The 25,773-nt window shown below is 39.9% G+C and overlaps 1 protein-coding gene across 2 annotated transcripts in view; it reads right to left on the reverse strand.

Moving 5' to 3' along the window:
* Window positions 1-13,106: 13,106 nt before the first annotated feature.
* The window catches only part of ANO7 (anoctamin 7), a 454,465-nt gene continuing 441,798 nt past the window's right edge, over window positions 13,107-25,773 (reverse strand). Inside the window, exons 23-25 of one of the 2 annotated variants that reach the window (XM_033958098.1) lie at window positions 24,787-24,906; window positions 13,928-14,059; window positions 13,107-13,523 (exon numbers count right to left, since the gene is read on the reverse strand). In XM_033958098.1, the coding sequence (XP_033813989.1) occupies window positions 13,401-13,523; window positions 13,928-14,059; window positions 24,787-24,906 (375 nt within the window). In that variant the 3' untranslated portion in view covers window positions 13,107-13,400. The remainder of the gene's footprint in view (window positions 13,524-13,927; window positions 14,060-24,786; window positions 24,907-25,773) is intronic. The other variant, XM_033958099.1, reaches the window with a different exon arrangement.

Raw genomic sequence — 25,773 nt, forward strand, 5'->3', positions numbered from 1 at the left:
AGTAGCATTGTTTCTTTATCACTAAGGTTTTTCTTAGATAAATTAATCACCACTGGTTTTGTCTTGTCTGGGAACGAGTATTCGGTCGACTTCGTTGAGTTCCCCGCCTGGCTCTTCCACGTGTTCTGCGATTGGGTTGACCTCTGGATAAAAAAGAGGAGGAAGATGAAGAACCACCAGTAGATATAGATGTTAAAGATCCATCTGAACTCACCATTTCTGCTTCATCGTTGGTTTTTTTGTGTATCTTTCTTGTACATCCAAGGGTAAACTTTTTGGTTGGAATAATCTTGTTCATCCATTTTTAAACTTTCTTTTTAGTGATTTTGACATATTTTCATTCAAATTTTTCATTTGAAGATCAAATTCCTCGTTGGTTATAGAGGATTTTAACTGGATCAGATCTTTATCCAATTGTCGTTCATGATTTTATTTCTGTTGAATAATGAGGAGCATTTGTTGAGAATTTTATTCCATACCTCAACAAATCCACTGTCCTCAGGCTTCTTTGTATCCTCTCTGCCTTACAGTATTCAATCAACAAACTAGTATTTACTTCCATACTGGTAATAGATTTAAATAATTTGTTGGCTTCATTCCACGGTTCATTCATTAGTTGTTGTAAATTGGGTTAAATCAAATTGAGAGTTCCCATAGTGTCGAATGAAAAACTATGCACGCTTTTCCACTCTTCCACCATAATTACTTATTAGTGATTCACTACTTTCAAAACAATGGTGACAAGTCCCAGAAAATTATGAATGAGAAAGGACTTGAAATCACTAAGTGTGAACACTTTAGCCCTCAGCCCTCAGCTGCACAGTGGTCCAAAAGAACATACCGAAACGCAGATTTTATCAGGCTGGCACGTTTTCTTTCATCGGGCTGACAGTGGGTTTTTATAATATTTTTTTAACTGTGATAGCAAACAAAAAACCAAAAAGTGAAAAACTCGTGACACTTATCTTTTGAAGTTTGAAAGATTGTTTGTTGAGCAAAGTAGCTTCGGCTTGAGGTAATGGCCCAATGGGACCCGTTTCGCCTTGTATGGCTTCTTCAAGGGTCAAATGTCGTCAAGCTAACAAAATGAAAAAGTGTCTTGTTAAAAGTTTAAAAGACTAAGTCTTAAAAATTCTCAGCTGCATTTGCCACATTTAAAGAATCCTTGTGGTAACAGCTTTGAAGTGGATGAACTCTTTTGTGCAATTACTGCTGGAGAGAGTATGTTTTGTTCTCTAGATTTGTTCTCTGGATGTGATTTTCCAATTGGTTTTCAGAATCGCTGCTGGAATATTACCATGTGCTGAATAGCGTTCTGCTTGGTTTTTTTAAAGGGGTATTAACCAAAAGCATGTCACGGCTCTTTTTTTGCATTTTTCAAAACTTGCTCTGGCTCGTTGGCTCAGTTTTAATTTTAACTTTTTAGACTGAATTTTGAAATTCTTTAATGAGGACCAATTTCTTCTTATTCTAAGGAATTGCGAGAATGGTAAATTTTTCCTTAAGTTTACAGGGTGACAACTTTTGTTTCTATCCGTAGGTTTTACAAAAGTATCAAATTCAAAATGATATTTATCTTGAATAATTAAGATCTAAAAAAGATATCTGATCTTAACCAAAATTCATGGAGTCACAGGTGTTAAGCCATGTCCGGAATTTCAATAAATCTTGATGATTACCATTCCAGAGCATGAGAATATCGTCGATATAACGAAACCATTTAAAAATATGTTGTCCAAAAGGAGAATGTGAAATCCAAATTTTTTCAAAATTGTCCATGAACAAATTGGACTGATGGAGGAAAAGTGGCCCCCCATTGCAACTCCCTTATTTTGTTTGTAGAAGCAATTGTCGAATAAAAAGAAGTTTTCTTTCATGGCTTGCCTGGCCAGAAAACAAAGAAAATCAGTTGGAATCGTATGTGGACGAGGGCGGTTTTCAATGGTCTCTTCCTATTTCAAAAAATAATCCACAAAAATGGATAAAGGTTCTAAAAGAGAACCACGAGAAGACATGATTGGTCTCCCAGGAGGGCAAACCAGACTTTTGTGGATTTTCGGTAATAAATATAGCACAGGAATTCTAGGAAACTTGTTGTTTAAAAATTTATGGTCTTTATAGAAAACCTTTAAGAAAACCTGATTTTAAACCTTTATCTGTTTCTGCTAGGATCTTTCTTTTAAGACGGTTTGTTGGATTCATCGTCTAGTTGGCGATAGTTTTGCACAACAATAGCACCGCCCTTGTCTGTTTTTTTTATAATTATAGTATGATCATTTTTAAGATCACTTAATGCTTGATGTTCATCTGTATTCAAATTTTTTTGATGGTGCCCATTGGTTAATGTCTCTAAGGACGCATTGCTTGAATGCATTAAGCACAGGGTCCAATGGAGTAGGAGGGGACCATATTGTAGTAGGATTAATTATAGTTTTATCATAATTTGCGGGAATTTTGTTGAAAAAACTTTTATGTGAAGTTTCCTTATAAATTTTTCTAAATCAATATTAAATTGAAAAAGATTGAAATTCGTTGATGGAACAAAAGAAAGACCATGGGAAAGTAGCATTGTTTCTTTATCACTAAGGTTTTTCTTAGATAAATTAATCACCACTGGTTTTGTCTTGTCTGGGAACGAGTATTCGGTCGACTTCGTTGAGTTCCCCGCCTGGCTCTTCCACGTGTTCTGCGATTGGGTTGACCTCTGGATAAAAAAGAGGAGGAAGATGAAGAACCACCAGTAGATATAGATGTTAAAGATCCATCTGAACTCACCATTTCTGCTTCATCGTTGGTTTTTTTGTGTATCTTTCTTGTACATCCAAGGGTAAACTTTTTGGTTGGAATAATCTTGTTCATCCATTTTTAAACTTTCTTTTTAGTGATTTTGACATATTTTCATTCAAATTTTTCATTTGAAGATCAAATTCCTCGTTGGTTATAGAGGATTTTAACTGGATCAGATCTTTATCCAATTGTCGTTCATGATTTTATTTCTGTTGAATAATGAGGAGCATTTGTTGAGAATTTTATTCCATACCTCAACAAATCCACTGTCCTCAGGCCTCTTTGTATCCTCTCTGCCTTACAGTATTCAATCAACAAACTAGTATTTACTTCCATACTGGTAATAGATTTAAATAATTTGTTGGCTTCATTCCACGGTGAAACATTAGTTGTTGTAAATTGTTGTAAATCAAATTGAGAGTTCCCATAGTGTCGAATGAAAAACTATGCACGCTTTTCCACTCTTCCACCATAATTACTTATTAGTGATTCACTACTTTCAAAACAATGGTGACAAGTCCCAGAAAATTATGAATGAGAAAGGACTTGAAATCACTAAGTGTGAACACTTTAGCCCTCAGCCCTCAGCTGCACTTTGGTCCAAAAGACCGAAACGCAGATTTTATCAGGCTGGCACGTTTTCTTTCATCGGGTTTTTATAATATTTTTTTAACTGTGATAGCAAACAAAAAACCAAAAAGTGAAAAACTCGTGACACTTATCTTTTGAAGTTTGAAAGATTGTTTGTTGAGCAAAGTAGCTTCGGCTTGAGGTAATGGCCCAATGGGACCCGTTTCGCCTTGTATGGCTTCTTCAAGGGTCAAATGTCGTCAAGCTAACAAAATGAAAAAGTGTCTTGTTAAAAGTTAAAAGACTAAGTCTTAAAAATTCTCAGCTGCATTTGCCACATTTAAAGAATCCTTGTGGTAACAGCTTTGAAGTGGATGAACTCTTTTGTGCAATTACTGCTGGAGAGAGTATGTTTTGTTCTCTAGATTTGTTCTCTGGATGTGATTTTCCAATTGGTTTTCAGAATCGCTGCTGGAATATTACCATGTGCTGAATAGCGTTCTGCTTGGTTTTTTTAAAGGGGTATTAACCAAAAGCATGTCACGGCTCTTTTTTTGCATTTTTCAAAACTTGCTCTGGCTCGTTGGCTCAGTTTTAATTTTAACTTTTTAGACTGAATTTTGAAATTCTTTAATGAGGACCAATTTCTTCTTATTCTAAGGAATTGCGAGAATGGTAAATTTTTCCTTAAGTTTACAGGGTGACAACTTTTGTTTCTATCCGTAGGTTTTACAAAAGTATCAAATTCAAAATGATATTTATCTTGAATAATTAAGATCTAAAAAAGATATCTGATCTTAACCAAAATTCATGGAGTCACAGGTGTTAAGCCATGTCCGGAATTTCAATAAATCTTGATGATTACCATTCCAGAGCATGAGAATATCGTCGATATAACGAAACCATTTAAAAATATGTTGTCCAAAAGGAGAATGTGAAATCCAAATTTTTTCAAAATTGTCCATGAACAAATTGGACTGATGGAGGAAAAGTGGCCCCCCATTGCAACTCCCTTATTTTGTTTGTAGAAGCAATTGTCGAATAAAAAGAAGTTTTCTTGCCTGGCCAGAAAACAAAGAAAATCAGTTGGAATCGTATGTGGACGAGGGCGGTTTTCAATGGTCTCTTTTATGATATCAAGAGCTTCATCCTATTTCAAAAAATAATCCACAAAAATGGATAAAGGTTCTAAAAGAGAACCACGAGAAGACATGATTGGTCTCCCAGGAGGGCAAACCAGACTTTTGTGGATTTTCGGTAATAAATATAGCACAGGAATTCTAGGAAACTTGTTGTTTAAAAATTTATGGTCTTTATAGAAAACCTTTAAGAAAACCTGATTTTAAACCTTTATCTGTTTCTGCTAGGATCTTTCTTTTAAGATGGTTTGTTGGATTCATCGTCTAGTTGGCGATAGTTTTGCACAACAATAGCACCGCCCTTGTCTGTTTTTTTTATAATTATAGTATGATCATTTTTAAGATCACTTAATGCTTGATGTTCATCTGTATTCAAATTTTTTTGATGGTGCCCATTGGTTAATGTCTCTAAGGACGCATTGCTTGAATGCATTAAGCACAGGGTCCAATGGAGTAGGAAGGGACCATATTGTAGCAGGATTAATTATAGTTTTATCATAATTTGCGGGAATATTGTTGAAAAAACTTTTATGTGAAGTTTCCTTATAAATTTTTCTAAATCAATATTAAATTGAAAAAGATTGAAATTCGTTGATGGAACAAAAGAAAGACCATGGGAAAGTAGCATTGTTTCTTTATCACTAAGGTTTTTCTTAGATAAATTAATCACCACTGGTTTTGTCTTGTCTGGGAACGAGTATTCGGTCGACTTCGTTGAGTTCCCCGCCTGGCTCTTCCACGTGTTCTGCGATTGGGTTGACCTCTGGATAAAAAAGAGGAGGAAGATGAAGAACCACCAGTAGATATAGATGTTAAAGATCCATCTGAACTCACCATTTCTGCTTCATCGTTGGTTTTTTTGTGTATCTTTCTTGTACATCCAAGGGTAAACTTTTTGGTTGGAATAATCTTGTTCATCCATTTTTAAACTTTCTTTTTAGTGATTCTTTAAATTTTGACATATTTTCATTCAAATTTTTCATTTGAAGATCAAATTCCTCGTTGGTTATAGAGGATTTTAACTGGATCAGATCTTTATCCAATTGTCGTTCATGATTTTATTTCTGTTGAATAATGAGGAGCATTTGTTGAGAATTTTATTCCATACCTCAACAAATCCACTGTCCTCAGGCCTCTTTGTATCCTCTCTGCCTTACAGTATTCAATCAACAAACTAGTATTTACTTCCATACTGGTAATAGATTTAAATAATTTGTTGGCTTCATTCCACGGTGAAACATTAGTTGTTGTAAATTGGGTTAAATCAAATTGAGAGTTCCCATAGTGTCGAATGAAAAACTATGCACGCTTTTCCACTCTTCCACCATAATTACTTATTAGTGATTCACTACTTTCAAAACAATGGTGACAAGTCCCAGAAAATTATGAATGAGAAAGGACTTGAAATCACTAAGTGTGAACACTTTAGCCCTCAGCCCTCAGCTGCACAGTGGTCCAAAAGAACATACCGAAACGCAGATTTTATCAGGCTGGCACGTTTTCTTTCATCGGGCTGACAGTGGGTTTTTAACTGTGATAGCAAACAAAAAACCAAAAAGTGAAAAACTCGTGACACTTTTTCCACTCTTACACCATAATTACTTATTAGTGATTCACTACTTTCAAAACAATGGTGACAAGTCCAAGAAAATTATGAATACAGAATGAGAAAGGACTTGAACACCTGTGCTGCACAGTGGTCCAAAACGCAGATTTTATCAGGTTGGCACGTTTTCTTTCATCGGGCTGACAGTGGGTTTTTATAATATTTTTTAACTGCACATTTTTAATTTAAATTTTATATTGAACGCTTTATAGTGATAGCAAACAAAAAACCAAAAAGTTAAAAACTCGTGACACTTATCTTTTGAAGTTTGAAAGATTGTTTGCTGAGCAAAGTAGCTTCGGCTTGAGCTAATGGCTCACCCTTTATACTTTCACTCAATTTAAACTCCTGCACCGCTATTACTTAACTCTACAGCGGGGAGCCAGCTTGGGACTCTGGGACGATGCCACTTGTGTTAAATGCCAGCCGGGTACGTACCTCCACTCTTTTTTGGACTGCTCTGGAGGGAAGTGCTGCCCATGCCTTCAACGGTCGGTGGGGTTGCAGGTGCCGTTATTGGCACAGGGTTTGTCCGCTCCCCAGCGGCGCTTCCTCTATAATGTCTTTTTAGTGGTTAAGAAAATAATTCTTTCTAGCTGGATTTCTGAGACCCCTCCTCTCCTTGCGCTGTGGCATGCCAAATTGCGGGAAATGGCCACCTATGAACGACAACTATGATTCTTCCAACTATGATAAAAGATATTATGTGGCTTTGTGGGAAAGCTGTCCCTGCTCCGGAGCCAAGTTAGACAGTCCAAGGCAAGGTGACCTTCTCCTTCTACTGCTACTTCTACTCCCATTCTGTAGGCCTCTTTCTTTTATCTTTTTCATTCTTTTTTGACAGCTCTTCTCTCTAGGAGTGGGGGGGATGCTTGTTTGCTTGGGGGAGGGGTGAGTGTGTATGGGGGTGTGCCTGTTGCTGATCTGAGTGTGTCTGGTGTGCATGGATTTTGAGTTGGATTTGGGGGAATATCTACTTTGTTGTTGTTCGTGGGCGCAAGTAAAAATCGGTGGAGTTTGCACAGACTTTGGGTGGGGATTTTTCCTGTATTTCCTGTTAACGGATTTCTTTAGAATTCCTGATATTTCTGGTTTGTTTCTCTATGTCATATGATATCTGATTGTATGCGCTGGCGTTGTTGCCACCTGACTGTATGTGTTGCTTCACTGTTAATAAACATATGTTTAAAAAAAAAAAATACCTAGAATACAGAAGGATAACAAAATTTTAATGGATACTTGGAAAACTATACTTTTTGTTGATAAATTAACACCTATTCCTATTGAAAAATCTACATATCAAACTATTTGGTTAAACTCCAAGATTCAGATAGGCGGTTTCAAGATTGTCTGGAAGGATTGGATGGTAAACTGCTGGATTTTTCACAATTGCAACATAAATGTGGCCTTGATAAAAAACAAGTGGTTGCAACTGAAGCAGGCTATTCAAGCAGGGTTCCCTGAATGGAAATCTATTAATAATCAGTTTAGTTTAGAATTGGTATAAATTATTATCTGGATATTTGAACAAGAAACCAAAAAATGGACTTAGAGATATTTGGAGCATTGAGATTAAGCATCAGATTAATGCATCTCAATGGCCACGTATTTGGTCTTGGAGGATGAGATGTACAATTCTACATCTATGAGGCAAACATGGTTTTTCCTCTGGACCCCTGTTCGTTTGCAAAAATTAGATTGCTCTAAGTCTAATAGATGTTGGCATTGTCATCTAGATGTTGGAACATTAGAACATTGCTATTAACGTACAATTGGAAAGATTATAGGAGATTGAATTATTGTTTTTAATGGAATTCTGTATGTCATTTATACAAAATGGAAAGAGCGCTTGCAGTTCAAAAGGGTTATTTTAATAAATTTAAGGATGTGTGTGGGCCAGTGATGAATTATTGTGTTGATTGATTATCACATTTCCCTAATTATTATAATTGTTGAATAGGGGTGGGGGGTGGGTTTTTGTTTTTGATTTCATTATGTGAAAGAAATCTATATATATTTAATCGGATGTATGTATGTATGTGCCGCGATCACGCAAAAACGGCTTGACCGATTTGAACGAAACTTGGTATGCAGATCCCTCACTACCCGGGTTCTCTGGGGGTCTCGCGGCCCACCTGCACACGTGGGCGGAGCTACAAACAGATAATCGGATTTCACCTATTCATGTCAATGGAAAAAATGTAAAACAGCTGCCAACGCAAAAACGACTTGCCCGATTTGAACGAAACTTGGTATGCAGATCGCTCACTACCTGGGGTGATATGTTCTGGGGGTCTCGCGGCCCACAACTCTATGTTGCTTGCTGAATGATGGGTTCACCCAAGATTTTATATGTTCTTGCTCCTGGAGGTGAAACTAAAAATGTTGTTTATAATCAAGTTGGGGTTTTTTTTGTTTTTTTTTAATTTTTATTTATAAAATTTTCATTCTTACAATAAATGAATAGCATAATATTTAATTTATAATAATTATAGTTGTATGTACAATATCATATCATATATATTGAATCCCTTTCCCCTGTTATTTGTTTTTTCATTTTTCCTCTTATTAATTTCTATATTTCCCTCCCTAACCCTATATTATTATTATCAATGTGTTAAGATCTTTAGAATATTTTGTCAATGGATCCCATATTTCCTTAAAATTTTTTATATTTCCTTGTTGTAATGCAAATATTTTCTCTATTTTGTAAATGGAGTTCCACCAGAATGTATAATTTAGCTTGGTATAATCCTTCCAATTTTGTGTGATTGGCAACTTCTGTCAATATTAAAAGCAATTTGTTATTGTTTGCTGATATTGGACTTTGTGTTCTCAATGCAGTACCAAATAAATATGATTCCAAAATACAAGGACAAAAAAAAATTAAATGATCTAATGTCCCTACTTCTATTTTACAATGCCAGCATCTATTAGACCTAGTATTACCTATTTATTGCAAGCGCGTCGGGGTCCATAACACTCTATGTAATAAAAATATCCATGCTCCAAATATCCCTAAGTCCAGTTTTCTTTTTTATTTAGAAACCCATATTGATTGATTTAGAGATTTAGGTTCTGTTGATAGGTTACTTATGTATCTCAATGTTTTCCAAGTATCTAAAAAGATTCTGTTATCTTTATATCTCCTAGGCATTGTTATGGTAATTAGATGTTCTGGATATAAAGGGAACAGGAGCTGCCATTCTAAATACAGCCAATCTGGTACATTTTCCATGAGATCTGGGAAGATCCAATACATACCCTGTCTTAAAATATAGGCTTGATGATACCTATAAAAATTTGGAAAATTTACCCCCCCTTCCACAATTGGTCTTTGTAATGATACTAAAGCGATTCTTGGTCTTTTCTCAAACCAAACAAATTTTGTAAGAATATTGTTAAGTTTTTTATAAAATGACCCCTGAAAAAATATTGGTATCATACTCATTTGATAACAAACCACAGGCAATACCATAATTTTAATTGTTTGAATTCTTCCCCACCAAGAATTTCTGTTATTTTTTTCAATAAAAGTTTTTCATTCTCTTTGACTGTGTCTTCAATTGTATTTTTGATCATTATTTTATTCCATCTTCTTTCCAAATAAATGAATATGGGTCAAATAAGTCCTTTCGTACAATGAACATTAATTGGGAGGACTTCAGATTTGCTCCAATTAATTTTATATCCAGAAAAAGTGCCGAATTTCTCTAATAAATTAAGTATACATGGAATAGTAGTATCCGGTTCTCTTAAATATAATAAAATATCATCTGCATATGCAGAAAGTTTAAATTCCCAGTTGGAAAACGTGATTCCCTTTATCTCCTTATTTATTGCAATTAATAAAGGTTCTAGGACAATATCAAAAAGTAATGGAGACAAAGGGCATCCTTGTCTAACTCCCCTATGCAAATTAAATCTAGTTGATAAATTATTATTAATATATAATCTTGCACCAGGAGAGCTATACAATGTCTGGATCATTTTAATAAAAACGGAGCCTATACCAAACTATTGTAAAGCTTGATACATAAAATTCCATTCCACTCTATCAAAAGCTTTTTCTGCATCTTTTTCTGGATCATTTATATTTTTTGCTAAATTTAATGAGTGGAATGCTAGTCTAGAATTATTTGATGAATGTCTTTTAGCAATAAATCCTGTTTGATGTACATCTATAATGAAAGGAAGAGCTTTTGCCAATCTAAGTGCTAATACTTAAGCCATTAATTTATTATCCACATTTAATTACGAAATAGGCCTGTAATTTGAAACCAGAGTAGGATCTTTGTTTGGTTTTGGTAAGACTATAATTATCGATTGTGCCATAGTACCTGAAGTATTTTCATTCTTTATTTGATATTGATATAAATTTAACAGATGTGGTAAAATGATATTTTGAAATGATTTATAAAATTCAACAGTATACCCATCTCCACCTGGAGCGGATCCAACTTCAATGCTGTTTCTATTTCTTTTAAAGATCCTTCCTTTTATATGATCCGCAATATTAGGTCCAAGAAAGGAATTTAAGAATGTTAATCCTTCTTGTTCTTTATTTTTATAATTCTTTATAAAAATCAAGAAATTGTGTTATAATATCTTTTGTGCTGGTATGTGCTTGTATATCTTTTATTGCAATAATCTTGGATTTTCTTTTCTTTGCTTTAAGAAAATTTGCTAATAATTTTCCCGCTTTATTTGAATTGCCATAATATTGTACTTGTTTATTGAAAATGTCTTTTCTCACATATTGAGAAGAAATCTCATTATATTTAACTTTTACTTTTAACAACTCTTGTAATGTATTGTTTTCCCATTTTTTAATTAATTTATTTTCTAATAATTTAATTTGTTTTTTAAGTTGTTAAGCTGAATAAGAAATAATATTTCCTCTCATTGTTGCTTTAAAAGCATCCCATAAAATTTCTATATTAATGTCATCTGAAGAATTAAGTTGAAAGAATTCTGGCATTTTTACTTTAAGATCTTCTAAGAATTTCGAATCTGCTAATAAATCATTATTAAATCTCCATATTGAATTAAATTGATCAATATTATAATTCTTAAGCATGATCTGAAATTATAATTGGATCTATACACGCTGCGCTATGTTATTAGTTACAAATATATAATCAATTCTTGAAAAATATTTATGGACCTGAGAACAAAAAGAATATTCTCGATCATTAAAATGAAGGATACACCATATATCTATTAAATTACAAGATTGTATTAAATTATCTAGTCCTAAAGATTGTATGATTTTACTTGGTTTCTTGTCCATTGAAATCTCCAGCATTGAAATCTCCAGTTAGAAGTAGCCAGTGGTAGTAATCAATTAAAAAACTCCATTTGGTTCGAATTAGGAGCATAAAGATTAAATAAATCCAGGGTTGTATTTCCCAGATCCATCTTCCTGAAGAGTCAGAATTTATTAATTTAAAATCAGCTTTGCATTTCTTATTTATTATTATCGCTACTCCTGCTTTCTTCCCTATTGCCGGTGAATAAAAACATTTTGATATCCATCCTTCTGTTAGATTCCTAGATTCAGTGTCCGAAATAGGAAATAAATATCTGCGTCTAATAATTTTATTCTTTTTATAGGATGATTTAAGCCATTGACATTAATTGAAAAAATTTTAATATCCATTTACTTTTGTAATTAAAATGACATGAAATCATATGATTATTATTTTCAGATATCCACACATATTTTCCCCATTCTCTTTCTTCCCCTCTTCCCTCCCTCCCTTCCCTTCCCCCCCAATATTAACTGTGTATGCTACTCCCTTTCTGGTCCCACTTCTCTCGTCGGTTGCTTCCCCTTGACGTATTTGAAGAACGACTTGAAGTTTGTTGCTTCCTCTGCCAGTCTCTCTTCTTATTCTTTTGCTTTTCTAACCATTCGGTGACACTCCTTCTGGTGTTCTTTGTGCACTTTTTGGTTCTCCTTTTTTCCATTTTCTGAACGATGTCGCTTATTGCCTTCTTCACTTCATTTGTTATCCACACTGGATTTTTCGTTCTATTTTTTTTGCACCCTTTTCTGAACTTGGGGTTGCATAGGTTTTGCGCTTCTTGATTCCAGGCTTTTTCTACGGATTCCGTCTTCCCTATGTTGCCTTTGTTGCCTTAGGCCCCTCCCTGGCATATCCTGGAAGTACTGGAAGTACAGGATGTACAGGATGTACAGGAAGGCCCACCATTTTGAAGAGGCAAGCCTGCTGGCCAGAGGGAGTTGGCATCCCTACAACCAGCCATCGGGGGTTACATGGTGGCATAAGAGAGTGAGCATCTCTCCCACTGCTGAGGTGGGTGTTCGGGGGGGCATTGCTTTGTGATGGGAGGCAGTGGGTATCTCTCCCGATGCCAGGGGAGAGGGTGTTGGAGGGGGGTGCTTGACGGCGGCAATATTTTCCTGTCAGTGCCTGAGCCAATTAGCGCTGAGGCACTGATCAGAAAGTAAGGTAACGACAGCTCAGACCTGTCGGCAAATTTTGGCTGCAAATGTGGTACAACGAGGTTAGAGAATCACTTGGCGATTATATAGAATCGCTCAGTGCATTCATTTTTATATTAATGACCTCATTGTACTACATTTGCATGGCAGTATTGGAAACTGCTAGAAAACTTGGAAAAGACCAAGGTAATCTGTTTTAATAGTCCACCGCTAAAATACATGCACGCTAAACTAGCTGGAACTGGTTTAGCACATTTAAAGGCAGATTTTAGTTTTGAGAATCTGCCCCTCAATGAAAAGATTAATCCCCTCTCCTCCCACTGTTAGGGAGTGAATAATGTGAATCTAGAGCAGGGGTAGGGAACTCCGGTCCTCGAGAGCCGTATTCCAATTGGGTTTTCAGGATTTCCCCAATGAATATACATGAGATCTATTTCATTGGGGAAATCCTGAAAACCTGACTGGAATACAGCTCTCGAGGACCGGAGTTCCCTACCCCTGATCTAGAGGCTGAATGCACTTGATCCTGCTCTGATTTTGCTGCAATGTGCTTCTCTTTTTTAGTTTGTGTGGTTTTTTTGACACAGGGATTTGTGCTCACCCTGTTAACACTGTCTAAACACAGGCTTATACAAATTTTTTAATACAATTTTATGATAGTTTAATATTCATTAACATCTAACAGTTCTTTCACTATCTGTAAACTGTCAGAACCTCTATATAATTCACTTTCACAACCAGATCAAACTTTCTGCACAGCTGAATAGTGTATTTGAAAATGAATCCTTTGGGCACTGGAATGAGTTGCTCTTTTGATGTGTGACCTCTAAAGAGGCTGGTGCTCTGGTTTAGCTAGGAATGGAATGAATGGGTTCTGTGCTGCTTCACTCTCCCTTTCTTTGGGTGCCATTTCAGATTCTTCAGTTTGAAAGAGAACCTGTCCAAGAGTCTGTGTCAAAACAAGAAAGCAAAAATTTTCATTAAGCATGATTGAAGCATTTCAGCATTGAAAGACTTAAGCTTGCCTCTTCTCCAGTGGTTGTGACTCAGTCTGGGATTTGACACCATTATACCTGCTGGCTGTCAGCATGACATTTTGCTGTTCGCAGGAACTCATGGCAGCCAATTTTTTTTAGCGAGACTGCGTGGGCAGGAGCATAAGAGGATCAATTCCTGCCCCGACTCACCCCGCTGGACTACCAGTGATTAAGATAGACCTGGGAGAGGCCTATGCTGCTTCTCGGAGGGAAGGAAGGAGCGTGCAGTGATTCTACAGCCAGTCAACAGCCAGAACAGGACCTAACACTTCACCTTGGGGGAGGGAGGGATTGCTCCCATCCTGGTTTGGCTCACCACAACACTGGACAACCAAGATTTAAGGTGGATCCAAGGAGAGGCCAGCGCTAGGTTCAGGAGGGGGAAGATGGGTATACAGCTGGGCAGCACTTGAATATAAATCTTTGATTTATATTTAATATTTTTTCCCTAAAAAAAGAGGGGAAAAATGTTATCAAGTATATACAGTAGTATATAATGTATATATATATATATATATAAATAAATATGCTACTTGCCAGTAGGGAATTTATTGCACAAGGAACAGAAATAGAAGCTGTATGTTTTCCTTTACAAAAATATAAAAATGTTGATTATTCAGATTTTGCTTATTTATGCAGTTCACACTATCCTGTTGCATATAACTAAGCAGCAAAAGAGAGGATTTTGGGTGGAAATAGTAACTCAGCTGGCAGATAAACAAAGAAACATGATGGCAGATTAAGGCCAAATGCTACCTCCAGTCTGCCTATCCACAGTAACCATTATATCTTCCTCTCTCTAAGACAGGGGTGTCAAAACTCACGCCCGCAGGAGAATTGTAGAGATGGTGGACCCTGAGGACGTAGGGAAGGAAGGAGAGATGCTGGATGAATGGGTAGTTGAGGAAAAGGAGAGATGGTGGATCTGTGGATGGTGGGGTTCATTGCTGTGGCTGCAGGGATGGAGACGAAAAAAAGGAAAGATGCCAGACCTCCTGGGGAGGGAAGGGAAACGGAAGGGGAGGACAGAGATGGAAGATTGGCATGAAGAAAAAAGAAAGGAGACCCTGGCAAGCAAGTTATCAGAAGACAACCAGAGCCTGGGACCAACAAGATTTGAATAATGACCAGACAGCAAAGATCCTCATACAAATTGCAGTGATCGGAGGCATGCCTCACACCAACCATACGGATCACTGCAGAGCGATCCTGACACATGCACAGACCATCTTCTTTGCCTGTAGATGGTCTGTGCATGCGCTTGCTCTCCATGGCAAAACTTTTCTTTTTTAAATTTTAGCAATTTTTGTGCTTTTTTTGTTCTTTTACGCACTGTAACATGTTCTGGAACATAACAGAACACGCCATAGTACAGCCCTGCTTTAAACCCGCAGGTTAAAACCACGGGCTCGAACTGCAGGGAAGGGTAGCAGCGAGCAGGAGAGTCGGGGGAGGCAGAGAGCTGAGCGGTTTTGGGGGAAGTTTTACTTTGGATTTCAGGGCTGCAGGGCTTGGATTTCAGGGCGGCAAAGAGCAGGACAGTCGGCAAGGATGTGAGCGACTGGTCCTCAGCAGTCACTTCTTTTTTGATTGGCCAGCCCAATTGGTGTTCCTTTTTCTTTTTAGTGAATCTCTGCCTTCCTGCTTTGCATGCCATTTCCCCTCGTTTGCATGGACGGATCGGATCAGGAGGAAGGTTAGTGAATCAGATCAGGACACAATCGGTGAGCTTAGAGAAATCTAGCCCTAAGGCTAGTACTGGACAGAGTTGCATGGTCTGTGTCCCATATGTGGTGATTTGGGACCACCATATGTGGTGATGAGCTGGGGAGGGCATCAGTGGGAACTCCACTAACTTGGAAAATGAGGATGTTACTTGCCAGACTTTATGGTAGATATGGTATGAATGGTTGGATAGGCTGGAGTGAGCTTGGATAGCAACTTTAGTATTTGGAACCTAGGACAATACCAGGTAGACTTTACCCAGAAATACCAAAGATTAAATACAAGTTAATTTAATCATGTATTTTTAATGGTATAACTCAGTGTTTCTCAACACATGGTATGTGGGCCGCTTGTTTGTGGCTATATGGCATGTCCGCTGCTGAGAATATTCCCTGTCCACCTGTCCATCAAAGCCATGCTGCTTCCACCGGGGATTCCTCCTTGCTGCCCACCCCACCTGCTGAAGCTGCTGCTGGAGGGATCCCTGCCTGCCCCCCTCTCCTCCCTCCCTTCCGAAGCCGACCTACAGGGCTTCCTTCCGATGTCAGAGCTGACATCAGAGGAAAGCCATCCGGGTCAGCGCCTTCAGCGGATTGTTGGGAGTACGTGCACCCAGCAGCGGTTCATACGCTGGAGAGGGGTGATAGGAGAAATGGGCATGGGACTGGTGGGAAGTGGTGAAAAATGCTGCACATGATCCAGGGGATGAAAGGGAGAAATGTTGGATGTGACAATAGAGGGGGGTGGGAAAGATGCCTTGATCTCTCAAGACAGATGGACACAGAAAGAGAGAGGGAGACATGTTGCTAATGGGAGTGGAGGAGAAAGGAAAAAAAGTTGGATTCATGGAGGGACAGAGATAAATGTTGGTTGGGGAAGGGAATGAGGTCTGGAGGAGAGGAAATGTGCAGGAAGCAGAAAGAAATATTGGATGCACAACCAGAAGGAAGTGTTAACCAGAGGCTCATGAAATCACCAGACAGCAAAGGTAGGAAATTTTTTTATTTTCAATTTAGTGATCGAAATGGTTCCTTTTTGAGAATTTATATCTGCTGTCTATATTTTGCACTATTGTCTATTTTTCTACAGATTATGATGTATCGTCCACATTATTCATTAAGATCTGAAAGGACAATGTATTTGTCAATGGATGGTCTGTAACAGGTAAAATATGTTGATACTAGAGTAAAGGCTAATGTGACCTGGCTATATGATGGACTGCTGATGGCCTGCACGCAGTAGCGTACCAAGGGGGGTGGGGAGGACGGTCCGCCCCAGGTGCACGCCCCAAGGGGGTGCACAGCTGGCCACCCTCCCTATTCTGCCGCTGCTGCTTTCCTTAACCATCAGCAGAGGCAGTAAACAGGAGTGTCTGTGGGTGCTAACTCCGGCAGTTGTTCAGCTTCTGGCCGGCTCCCCTGCTCAAAGCCCCGGGCGTTGGCTCCTTACGCGATCCACGGCTGCGTCAGAAGCGCTCCCTCTGACGTCAGGTGAAGCTGAAATGAATCATGTGCAAAGGAGAGAAGAACACAGGATATCCAGTTTATTGAAGGGACATAGAGGAAAGATACCATATCGAAGAGAGAGACAGTGGGCAGAGAGAGTGTGGGCAGTAGATGGAAGGGTTAGAGAGAGAGGGCAGAAGCTGGGTGGAACGGGCAAAGAGAGGGCAGATGTTGCATGGAAGGGAGAGAGGACAAACGCTGTCTAGAAAGAAGAGAGCAAAGGGAAGATGATTAAAGCAGAAACAACAAAATGTAGAAAGATTTTTTTGTTGTTTTACTTAGAATCAAGTAGTATTGTAACTGTATTGATAAAAATTTATAAATAGGAAATGGAAATAAGGCAATTTTTTGGACTAAACCCCTTTCCTCAGGTCAGGACAGGATACCATAATACTGTACTGTTCTGAAGAAAGATTTGGCCTCTGAAAGCTAATTGAAAAATGGATTAGTCCAATAAAATGGTATTTTCTTATTTCTCATTATTTGTTTTATTTTTATTTATTAATTTGTAAAGTGGTGATTATTATGTATCAGGTTTTTTTTCAAATTTACATCTACTTTCTTTATATTTTGCACAGTATTATGGGACATGTGTCACTGTGTTTGTGGTGTCTGCATTGTATGCAGAGTCTGGTTTCTTGGAGGTTCAGTTTAACTTTTGTCTACATATTTCTATTTTTAGTTTGTGATTATCTCTGTTCTGTGTGTATGAACAGGACATAGTTTTCAGTTGGCATTGACTGCAGGATCAATTGACTGTGCGTGATCTAGCTTGTTTAGTTTTACAATGTATGTGTTGGTGTTCTAGTGCTCACTGCAGTGTTTAAGATGGGGGGTGTCAAAAAATGATGGGCCCCAGGTGTCACATATGCTAGGTACGCCACTCAGTGTACTCAGTGACCACAGCACCTTTGACAGAGAAGAAAAGAGGAAGAAGAGGAGGCAAAAGGGCTGTTGGGAAACACAGAGGTCATGCTCAGATGACCTTTGTGGACAGTCTCAGGGACAGGCTATTTGGGGACAGATAAGATAGGTGCCTTTCGACCACCACCCAAGTCCAAGTTTGGTAATGGCATATGTTAATAAAGGACAGGCCAATTAGGCTTAGTAAGATTTTAATACAAAGCTTTAATAGTCACTACAAAATGAGGAAGTTTCTTTAGAGCAGATAGGGAATTCCATAGTCTGCAGCTGTGGTTATCTTTCCACCTCTGCTTGACATAGATTGCTGTACCAGTCTCTGATTACAATCTTGTAAGTTGCTATTTGCTTTATAATAAATTCACCTATATCTGAGAAACAGCAATTGTGTGAGGTCTGTGTCATTGAAGAACAGTAATAGGGTTTCGAAGTGCCCTTATTAACCTTCCATCTCTCCCTTCACCCCATTGGTCTGGCATCCATCTTCCCTTCCCTCATCTCCTCCAATGGTCTGGTATCTCTCTCCTCACCTTCCCTCTCCCACTCCCCCATGGTCTGGCATTTCACTCTCTCCTCTCCTCTTTTCTTCCCTCATCTCAATCTATTTTCTGCATCTGTCTAGATTAAGTTCTTACTATCCTGTCATCAATTTTCCTTTCCACTGTCTATCTACAGCTTGCCACCTCTTTCCCTCACCCCCTCCATTATTTCATTAACTCAGTCCTCTTCCCCATCATATGTCTCTTTTTATTTATCCCTTCCTTCCATCATGTGCCCTTTCTCATGTGCCCTTCCATTCAGTATCTTCTCTTTGTCCATTTCAATCCAGCATTTGCCCCCTCTCTCCACTTCCATTCAGTCTCTGCTCCCCTCTCTCTCTTCCCCAGTTCCATTCAGTGTCTGCTCCCCTCGCTCTCTCCTCCCCACTTCCATCCAGTATCTGCTCCCTTCTCTCTCTTATCTGCACTTCCATCCACCTCTACCCTCCCCACTAACATCTAATGTCTGCCCTTTCTCTCGCTATATCCAACCCCTCTTCCATCAGCATCTGCCCCCTTTCTTTCTCGCAACCCAATTCCATCAGCATCTGCCCCTTTCTCTCCTTCCATACCAGTGTCCTGATCCCTTCTCTCTCACTCCACCCCACTTCCCTCTCCCTCCACCGCCCTTCCATACAAGTATTCTGATCTCTTCTGTCTCCCTCCATCCCAATGCCATGCAGCAGCTGCAGTCATCATGGGACATGGCTGCCAACTCTGCTCCAGAACAAGTGACATCAGAGGGAGTGAACCAGCAGCCACGGGGAGGTGCAGCAAGGTCCCGTGATGACTGCGTTCGACGTCACTTACTTGTTCCGGAGCAGAGCTGGCAGTCGCAGTCATCGCGGGACTTTGCTGCCTAGGTGCAGCAGATTCTGCTCCAGAACAAATAAGTGTCAGAGGGGGTGGACCGGCAGCCACGGGGAGGTGCAGGAAGGTCCCATGGCAGAGTAGGGTGGGAGGTTCCAGACTTGGTATATTGGCTGTACACACCCCTAGGGCGTACACCCGGTGCGGACCACCCTCACCCTTGGTACGCCACTGATTGATTTGATTATATTTTGTGTATGTTTTTCTGTAACCCACTTAGATTTTAAACAGAAAATAAGTTTGTTAAATATATACATGTTTTGATAGTGATGAGGGTGTTGGCTAATGCAGCCATTACAAGTAGGTAGTCTGTATAGTTGGAATATTTTATTCATGCTAGATCTAGGTTGACTTCCAAGGATTGCATTAAAAGGTTAAACCCTGATGGTGAAAGTGGGGATCCTTGAGGGACCACACTGGGAGAGTGCCAGTTATCAGAAAATTCACCATCCTTATGTACAGCATAGTGTAACCTTGGAACCAGGAGAGGATTGGGCCACTAAATCCGAAATCACTGAAGATCTCAGACATTTGATCAAAGTCTATTAGAAAATAGAAACATAGAAATAGATGGCAGATAAGGGCCACGGCCCATCTAGTTTGCCCACCCTAATGACCCTCCCCTACCTTTCTCTGTGAAGAAATCCCACGTAACGATCCCATTTTGTCTTAAAATCAGGCACGCTGCTGGCCTCGATCACCTGAAGTGGAAGACTATTCCAGCGATCAACCACTCTCTCGGTGAAAAAGTACTTCCTGGTGTCACCATGCAGCTTCCCTCCCCTGATTTTCCATGGATGCCCTCTTGTAGCCGTGGACCTTTGAAAAAGACGATATCTATACAATGGCATAATGACTTCATGAAACCCCTACGTATACACCCTATGATTTGTCTAGCCTTAGATGAAGCCTGCTCCACTTGATTGGCAGCCTTCATGTCTTCACTGATGATCACCCCTAAGTCCCGTTCTGCTACAGTCCTTGCTAGGATCTCGCCATTAAGGGTATAACTTTTGCATGGATTTTGGCTGCCAAGGTGCATGACTTTGCATTTTTTGGCATTGAAACATAGTTGCCAGATCCTAGACTAGCGCTCCAGTAGGAGTAGGTCGTGCGTCATATTGTCGGACATTGAGTTTTTCACCGTTGCACTCCTGTCTACTACATTGCATAGTTTGGCGTCATCTGCGAATAATGTTATTTTACCTCGAAGCCCTTCAGCCAAGTCTCTTATAAAGATGTTGAACAGGATCGGACCCAAGACCGAGCCCTGCGGCACTCTACTGATCACCTCCGTCGTTTCAGAGGGGGTGCCGTTCACCACCACCCGCTGAAGCCTACCTCCAAGCCAGTTCTCAACCCATTTTGTCAATGTGTCACTCAATCCTATAGAACTCATTTTGCTCAACAACCTGCGGTGTGGTACGCTATCGAAAGCTTTGCTGAAGTCTAAGTATACGATGTCCAGGGGCTCCCCAACATCCAGCTTCCTCGTCACCCAGTCAAAGAAGCTGATCAGGTTGGACTGGCAGGATCTCCCCATAGTAAATCCATGTTGATGGGGATCCCGTAGATTCTCCTCGTTCAGGATCGTATCCAATTGACGTTTGATTAGAGTTTCCATCAGCTTGCTCACTATTGATTTGAGACTCACCGGTCTATAGTTCGCAGCCTCCATCCTGCAACCTTTTTTGTGGAGTGGAATGACGTTAGCCGTTTTCCAGTCCAACGGGACTATACCCGTACTAAGGGCGAGATTGAAGAGCGTGGATAGTGGTTCTGCCAAGACGTCACTTAGCTCCCTGAGCACCCTGGGGTGTAGGTTGTCTGGTCCCATCGCTTTGTTAACCTTGAGTTTAGACAGCTCACAGTAGACACTGCTTGGCGTAAACTCGAAATTACTAAACGGGTCTACTGAGCCATCCCTTGTCTGTAGCTGAGAGCCGGATCCCGACGCCTCGCGGGTGAAGACCGAACAGACAAGGGATGGCTCATTTAAAAGTTTAGCCTTCATTTAAATGTTTAGCCTTTTCCGAGTTTGCTTCTACATAGTTCCCATCTGGTTTCCTAAGGCGTACTATCCCGCCTGTGTTTCTGTTTCTGTCACTAATATACCTGAAGAAGGATTTATCGCCCTTCTTGATGTTCTTCGCTAACGTCTCCTTGTTTCGGAATTTGGCCTCTCTAACTGCTGTTTTGATGGCTCTTGCCTTGGCCAGGTAGTCTTCTCTCGAGTCCTGATCCCCTGATTGTTTGTAAAAAATGAACGCTCTTTTCTTCTCTTTTATGAGGCCCGAGATCTCCGCAGAGAACCACTGTGGCTTATTGTTCCTTTGCCGTTTACTTACTGATTTTATATAGCAGTCGGTTGCCTCCTATATGGTATCTTTCAGAGCTGACCACATTTCTTCTACGTTATCTGTTACTGCTTGGTTTTGTAGCGCATGATGGATGAATCCCCCATGCCCTCAAAGTTGGTGTCCTTGAAGCTGAGGACCTTGGTCAATGTGTTAGATTTGGCGAACCCCTTCTTGAGATTGAACCATACCATGTTATGGTCACTGGAGGCCAACGCTTCGCCCACTGAGACCTCTGTGACACTTTCGCCATTGGTAAGTAACAGGTCCAGTATTACCTGTTCCCTTGTTGGCTCCAATACCAGTTGTCTCAGTCTTGCTCCCTTCATAGAGTTCAATAGCCTCCTGCTGCTGCTGGAGACAGAGGAAAGTGGGTTCCAATCCATATCAGGCATATTGAAGCCCTATGAAGTAGGCGGGCTAGTCGGTGTCCAAGGACATTCTTCCCTCTTCTGGTCAGGTGTAGCCCGTCTGATCCTTGTAGTACTTGTAGTGCCTCTCCATGGTGCAGGAACCCAAAGTTCATCTCCTTGCACCATCCTCGCAGCCAGTCGCTAGCCCTCTGGATGCGCTCCTCCCTGGCTCCCTTGCCCCTCACTGGGAGGATCGAAGAGAAGACCACCTGCGCATCCATCCTCCTCTGCTTCTCACCCAGAGTTCTAAAGTCTTCTTGTACGCTCTCCTGGGTGTTCCTGGCAGTTTCGTTTGTTCCAACATGGATGAGAAGTATAGGGAAGTGGTCCTGGGGCTTGATGAGTCTGTCCAGGCAAGCGGCTACATCCCGGATCCTGGCCCCCGGCAAACAGCAAACCTCTCTTGATTGTAAGTCTGATCTGCAAATTGGTCCCTCGGTGCCCCTCAGTAGCGAATCCCCGATCACCACCACTCTGCGCTTCTTAGGGGTGAGCCAACCTGTTGTCTCCGGAACTGGGGCCTTCTGCTGAACAACTCCATGTACCTCGTTGTCAGATACTTCCTGTAGTAGCTGGAATCTGTTCTTCAAGGTGATTTGCGGGGTCGATGTAGAACAGTCCTGTATGTGAGAGAAAGAGACAGAAGATGAGGAAGGTATTCTGTGTTTCCCTGTGGAGGAAGTTACCAGCTGCCAGCATCCTCCTGTATTCCAGTGGTTGGTCTCAAGGTAGCAGGATTGGTTGCTGGCTTGGTTGCTTTGGGTGTAATGGGTATGGGTTCCTGATTGGTGATCTGGGACAGCTCTTGGATGACTCCGTCGATGAAGGTCTCGTCATCACGAATGCTTCTTAGGCGCTGGACCTCCTCTCTTAGGCTCTTTAGCTCCAGCAAAAGGCTGACATCTAGCTGATCCGTTGCTTCCGTCAGTGTGGAATATGCTGCTTAGGTCAAATTGGATTATGATTGTGCCGTGACCCTTGCTTAGTAGTTCTTTGTCGTATGTTACTAGTGCTGCGACCACCATTTCAGTGCTGTGATTTTTCCTAAATCCCAATTGTGAAGGATGGAGGATACTGAAGTGTAATAAGTAGCATTCGAGTTGTTCTGTGACACATCCTTCAATCATTTTGATAAACAGGGGGATGGAAGTTACTGGTTGATAATTGGTCACAACAGAAGGGCTGAGTTTTGGGGTCTTGGGAATGGGTATTAAGGGTCGGTTTTTAGATGATAGTTGAACCATTAGGTTATTTTTCCTATGGTTGTTGGAATGGCTGCTTTCACAAAGGTAAGGTGGGCAGATGTCTAGTCTACATTATGCTTTGGAGTATTTTAGGAGAAACCATTTTTTGTCTTTGAATTTAATCTTTTCAAAATTGTTCCAAGATCTGTCTGCTGGTATTTCTATAGGTGATTTTGTTGTGGTGGACTGGTGGGGGTAGTTGATCTTGTGTGAATTGAATCTTTGTTTTAAAATAATTAATATGATGAATTCTAGGAGTAGGTGGTCATAAATAATGCACAGGTTGGCAACATTGGGGATTGGATGATGCAATTGAGGTAAACCTTGTTTCACTTTCACTTCAGTGCTTGAAGCAGCAGGATGTACATAGTGTGGCTGTGACAAGTGTGAGAAATAGAGGCTGCAGGTGTCTCGGGTACTGTGTCTGTTGACGATTAGAGATCGTACATTAAGATTGAAACTCTATGTGACAAAAACCCAACAGAAATCCACAGTGCGTTATGTGAAGTTTATGGTGAGTTAACAGTGGACCGTAGTACAGTTTCTCGGAGGGCAACTCGTTTTCGGAGTGGTTGTGTGAGATGATGATGCAAGACCAGGAAGGCCAAAATCAACAACTGATGAATGATGTGTGAAACTCGTGGCTGATGCTCTTGAACAAGATCATCGTGCGACATGCAATGAACTTTCTGAAACCACAGGGATTCCACTGACATCAGTATACTGAATTCTGTCGTTTTGCATCTCTGGAAGAGCTTTCTTCCGCCGTTACCCGAGCCATTCGGCAACTGAACATAAATGGTATCTTGGATGGAATAATGAAGCTTCCCGGATGTTGGGACTTGGTCATTGCATAGCAGGGAAAAAAAATAGTGTGCATTATTTATGAAATGACCCTCGTATTTTGGATAGGGAATTAAATTCTAGGTAGCGTCTGCTTTTTGCTGAAATGGAGGAGGCGAGAAATAAAACTGATGGCCCATTTCGTGTGTGGGTTGTTGAAACAAGGGTTTGAGGTCTAGCTCATTTAAGAGGCTGAGGAATTTCAGGGTTTGATATAGGTTGGCAACATGTTTTCCATGAAATCTGAAAACAATGAGAGGACCTGACCTCGAATACCTATGGAGTTCGGTTTGAATAAAAGGACATCAGACCAGAGACAAATAACGTGCACTTCCATGCTGAGAGAGACCATAATGTTTATTGTGGCCCTGAGGAAGCAAGCCACTGGAGAATCTGATTATGTCTAAAGAATATTTTTGTGTTTATTTTCTCTCCCCTATCTGTGATTAGAACAGGAGCCCTACCTGATACTCATGTTTGTCCTGGCTCCAGGCTAACCCTCGCACATATTATCTCATCCTTCTTAGCAGCAAACTAGTTAAGTATAGCAGGTTAATATACTTAGCTGTACTTTCAGCACAGCCATATATTAGGAAGCTAGCAATAGCTGAACTGGTGGGAGCCATTTTGTTTTGGCATACATGAGAATAAATAGGACCAGGTAAGATCATATTTTGAGATCCACAGTACACATTAAATTGCTTACATTTAAAAAGAAAAAAGTGATATGTTTTGTTGTTGGGGGATATGCACATTACCTGGTTTTCAGCCAGTGCCTGCTTTGCAATGTAATGCTCCCTCTTCACCTTTATTTCCACTGATTCAGGGATGTCGGGCACCAGCATATCAATCATTCGGCTGATAAAGAACACAACATGCTGAAATGAGAGTCAGCAAAGCAAATCATTGAAATGGCTAAGAAGTATATGATAAAATGCTGAAAAAAGACAGACTGACAACTCTGGTACTGATGCAGCAAGGTACGCAGATGGCATTGGGTTAGCATGACCTTTGTGGATAATTTCTTATGGGTGCTCAATGCAGCAAGTGTTTTGTGCAAACCTTACACAAAGCTTTGCATTAGACACCCCAAAAGATGGAGTTTGTTTATTAAAATTCTTTATATACTGCTTAAATTACCAAATAGATTTAGATTCTCTAACTTCCAGATGCTCTAAATTTAAATTTCCAAGCCTAAAAGATCAAATCCATTAATATTAAGAGTTCAAAAGCGGATCTAATTCCTCCCTTCATCTTAAAACACTATTTTCATATTTTTGGACCATTTATTCATACACTAATTACTGAGAGCCTGACCCAAAATATAGTACCAAGAGAATGGAAAAAAATCAATTGTTCGTCCATCATCTAGAGAAAAAAATGCAAGTTATAATGATCCAACTAATTACAGACCCTTTTTGGCTAAATTAACAGAAAAGATAGTCTTTAATCAAATTTCTGATTTTGTGGAAAAAAAACAATGTTCTTCATCCCAATCAAACGGGTTTTAGAGAACACCACAGTACTGAATTAGCATTGATAGGCATGACTACTTCCATCCAATATTTCCTCGACCACCACCAAACGACTTTACTAATCTCACTTGATCTCTCGGCGGCTTTTGACACAATTGATCATCAACTTCTCATAAACAGACTTCAATCTATCGGGATCACTGATCAAATTATTTCATGGTTTATTTCTTACTTTACAGATCATTCTTCCTCTGTCCTCTTTAAAGACTC

This window comes from Geotrypetes seraphini, chromosome 9 (genome assembly GCF_902459505.1).
Source record: "Geotrypetes seraphini chromosome 9, aGeoSer1.1, whole genome shotgun sequence".
In the NCBI taxonomy this organism is placed as follows: Eukaryota; Metazoa; Chordata; class Amphibia; order Gymnophiona; family Dermophiidae; genus Geotrypetes; species Geotrypetes seraphini.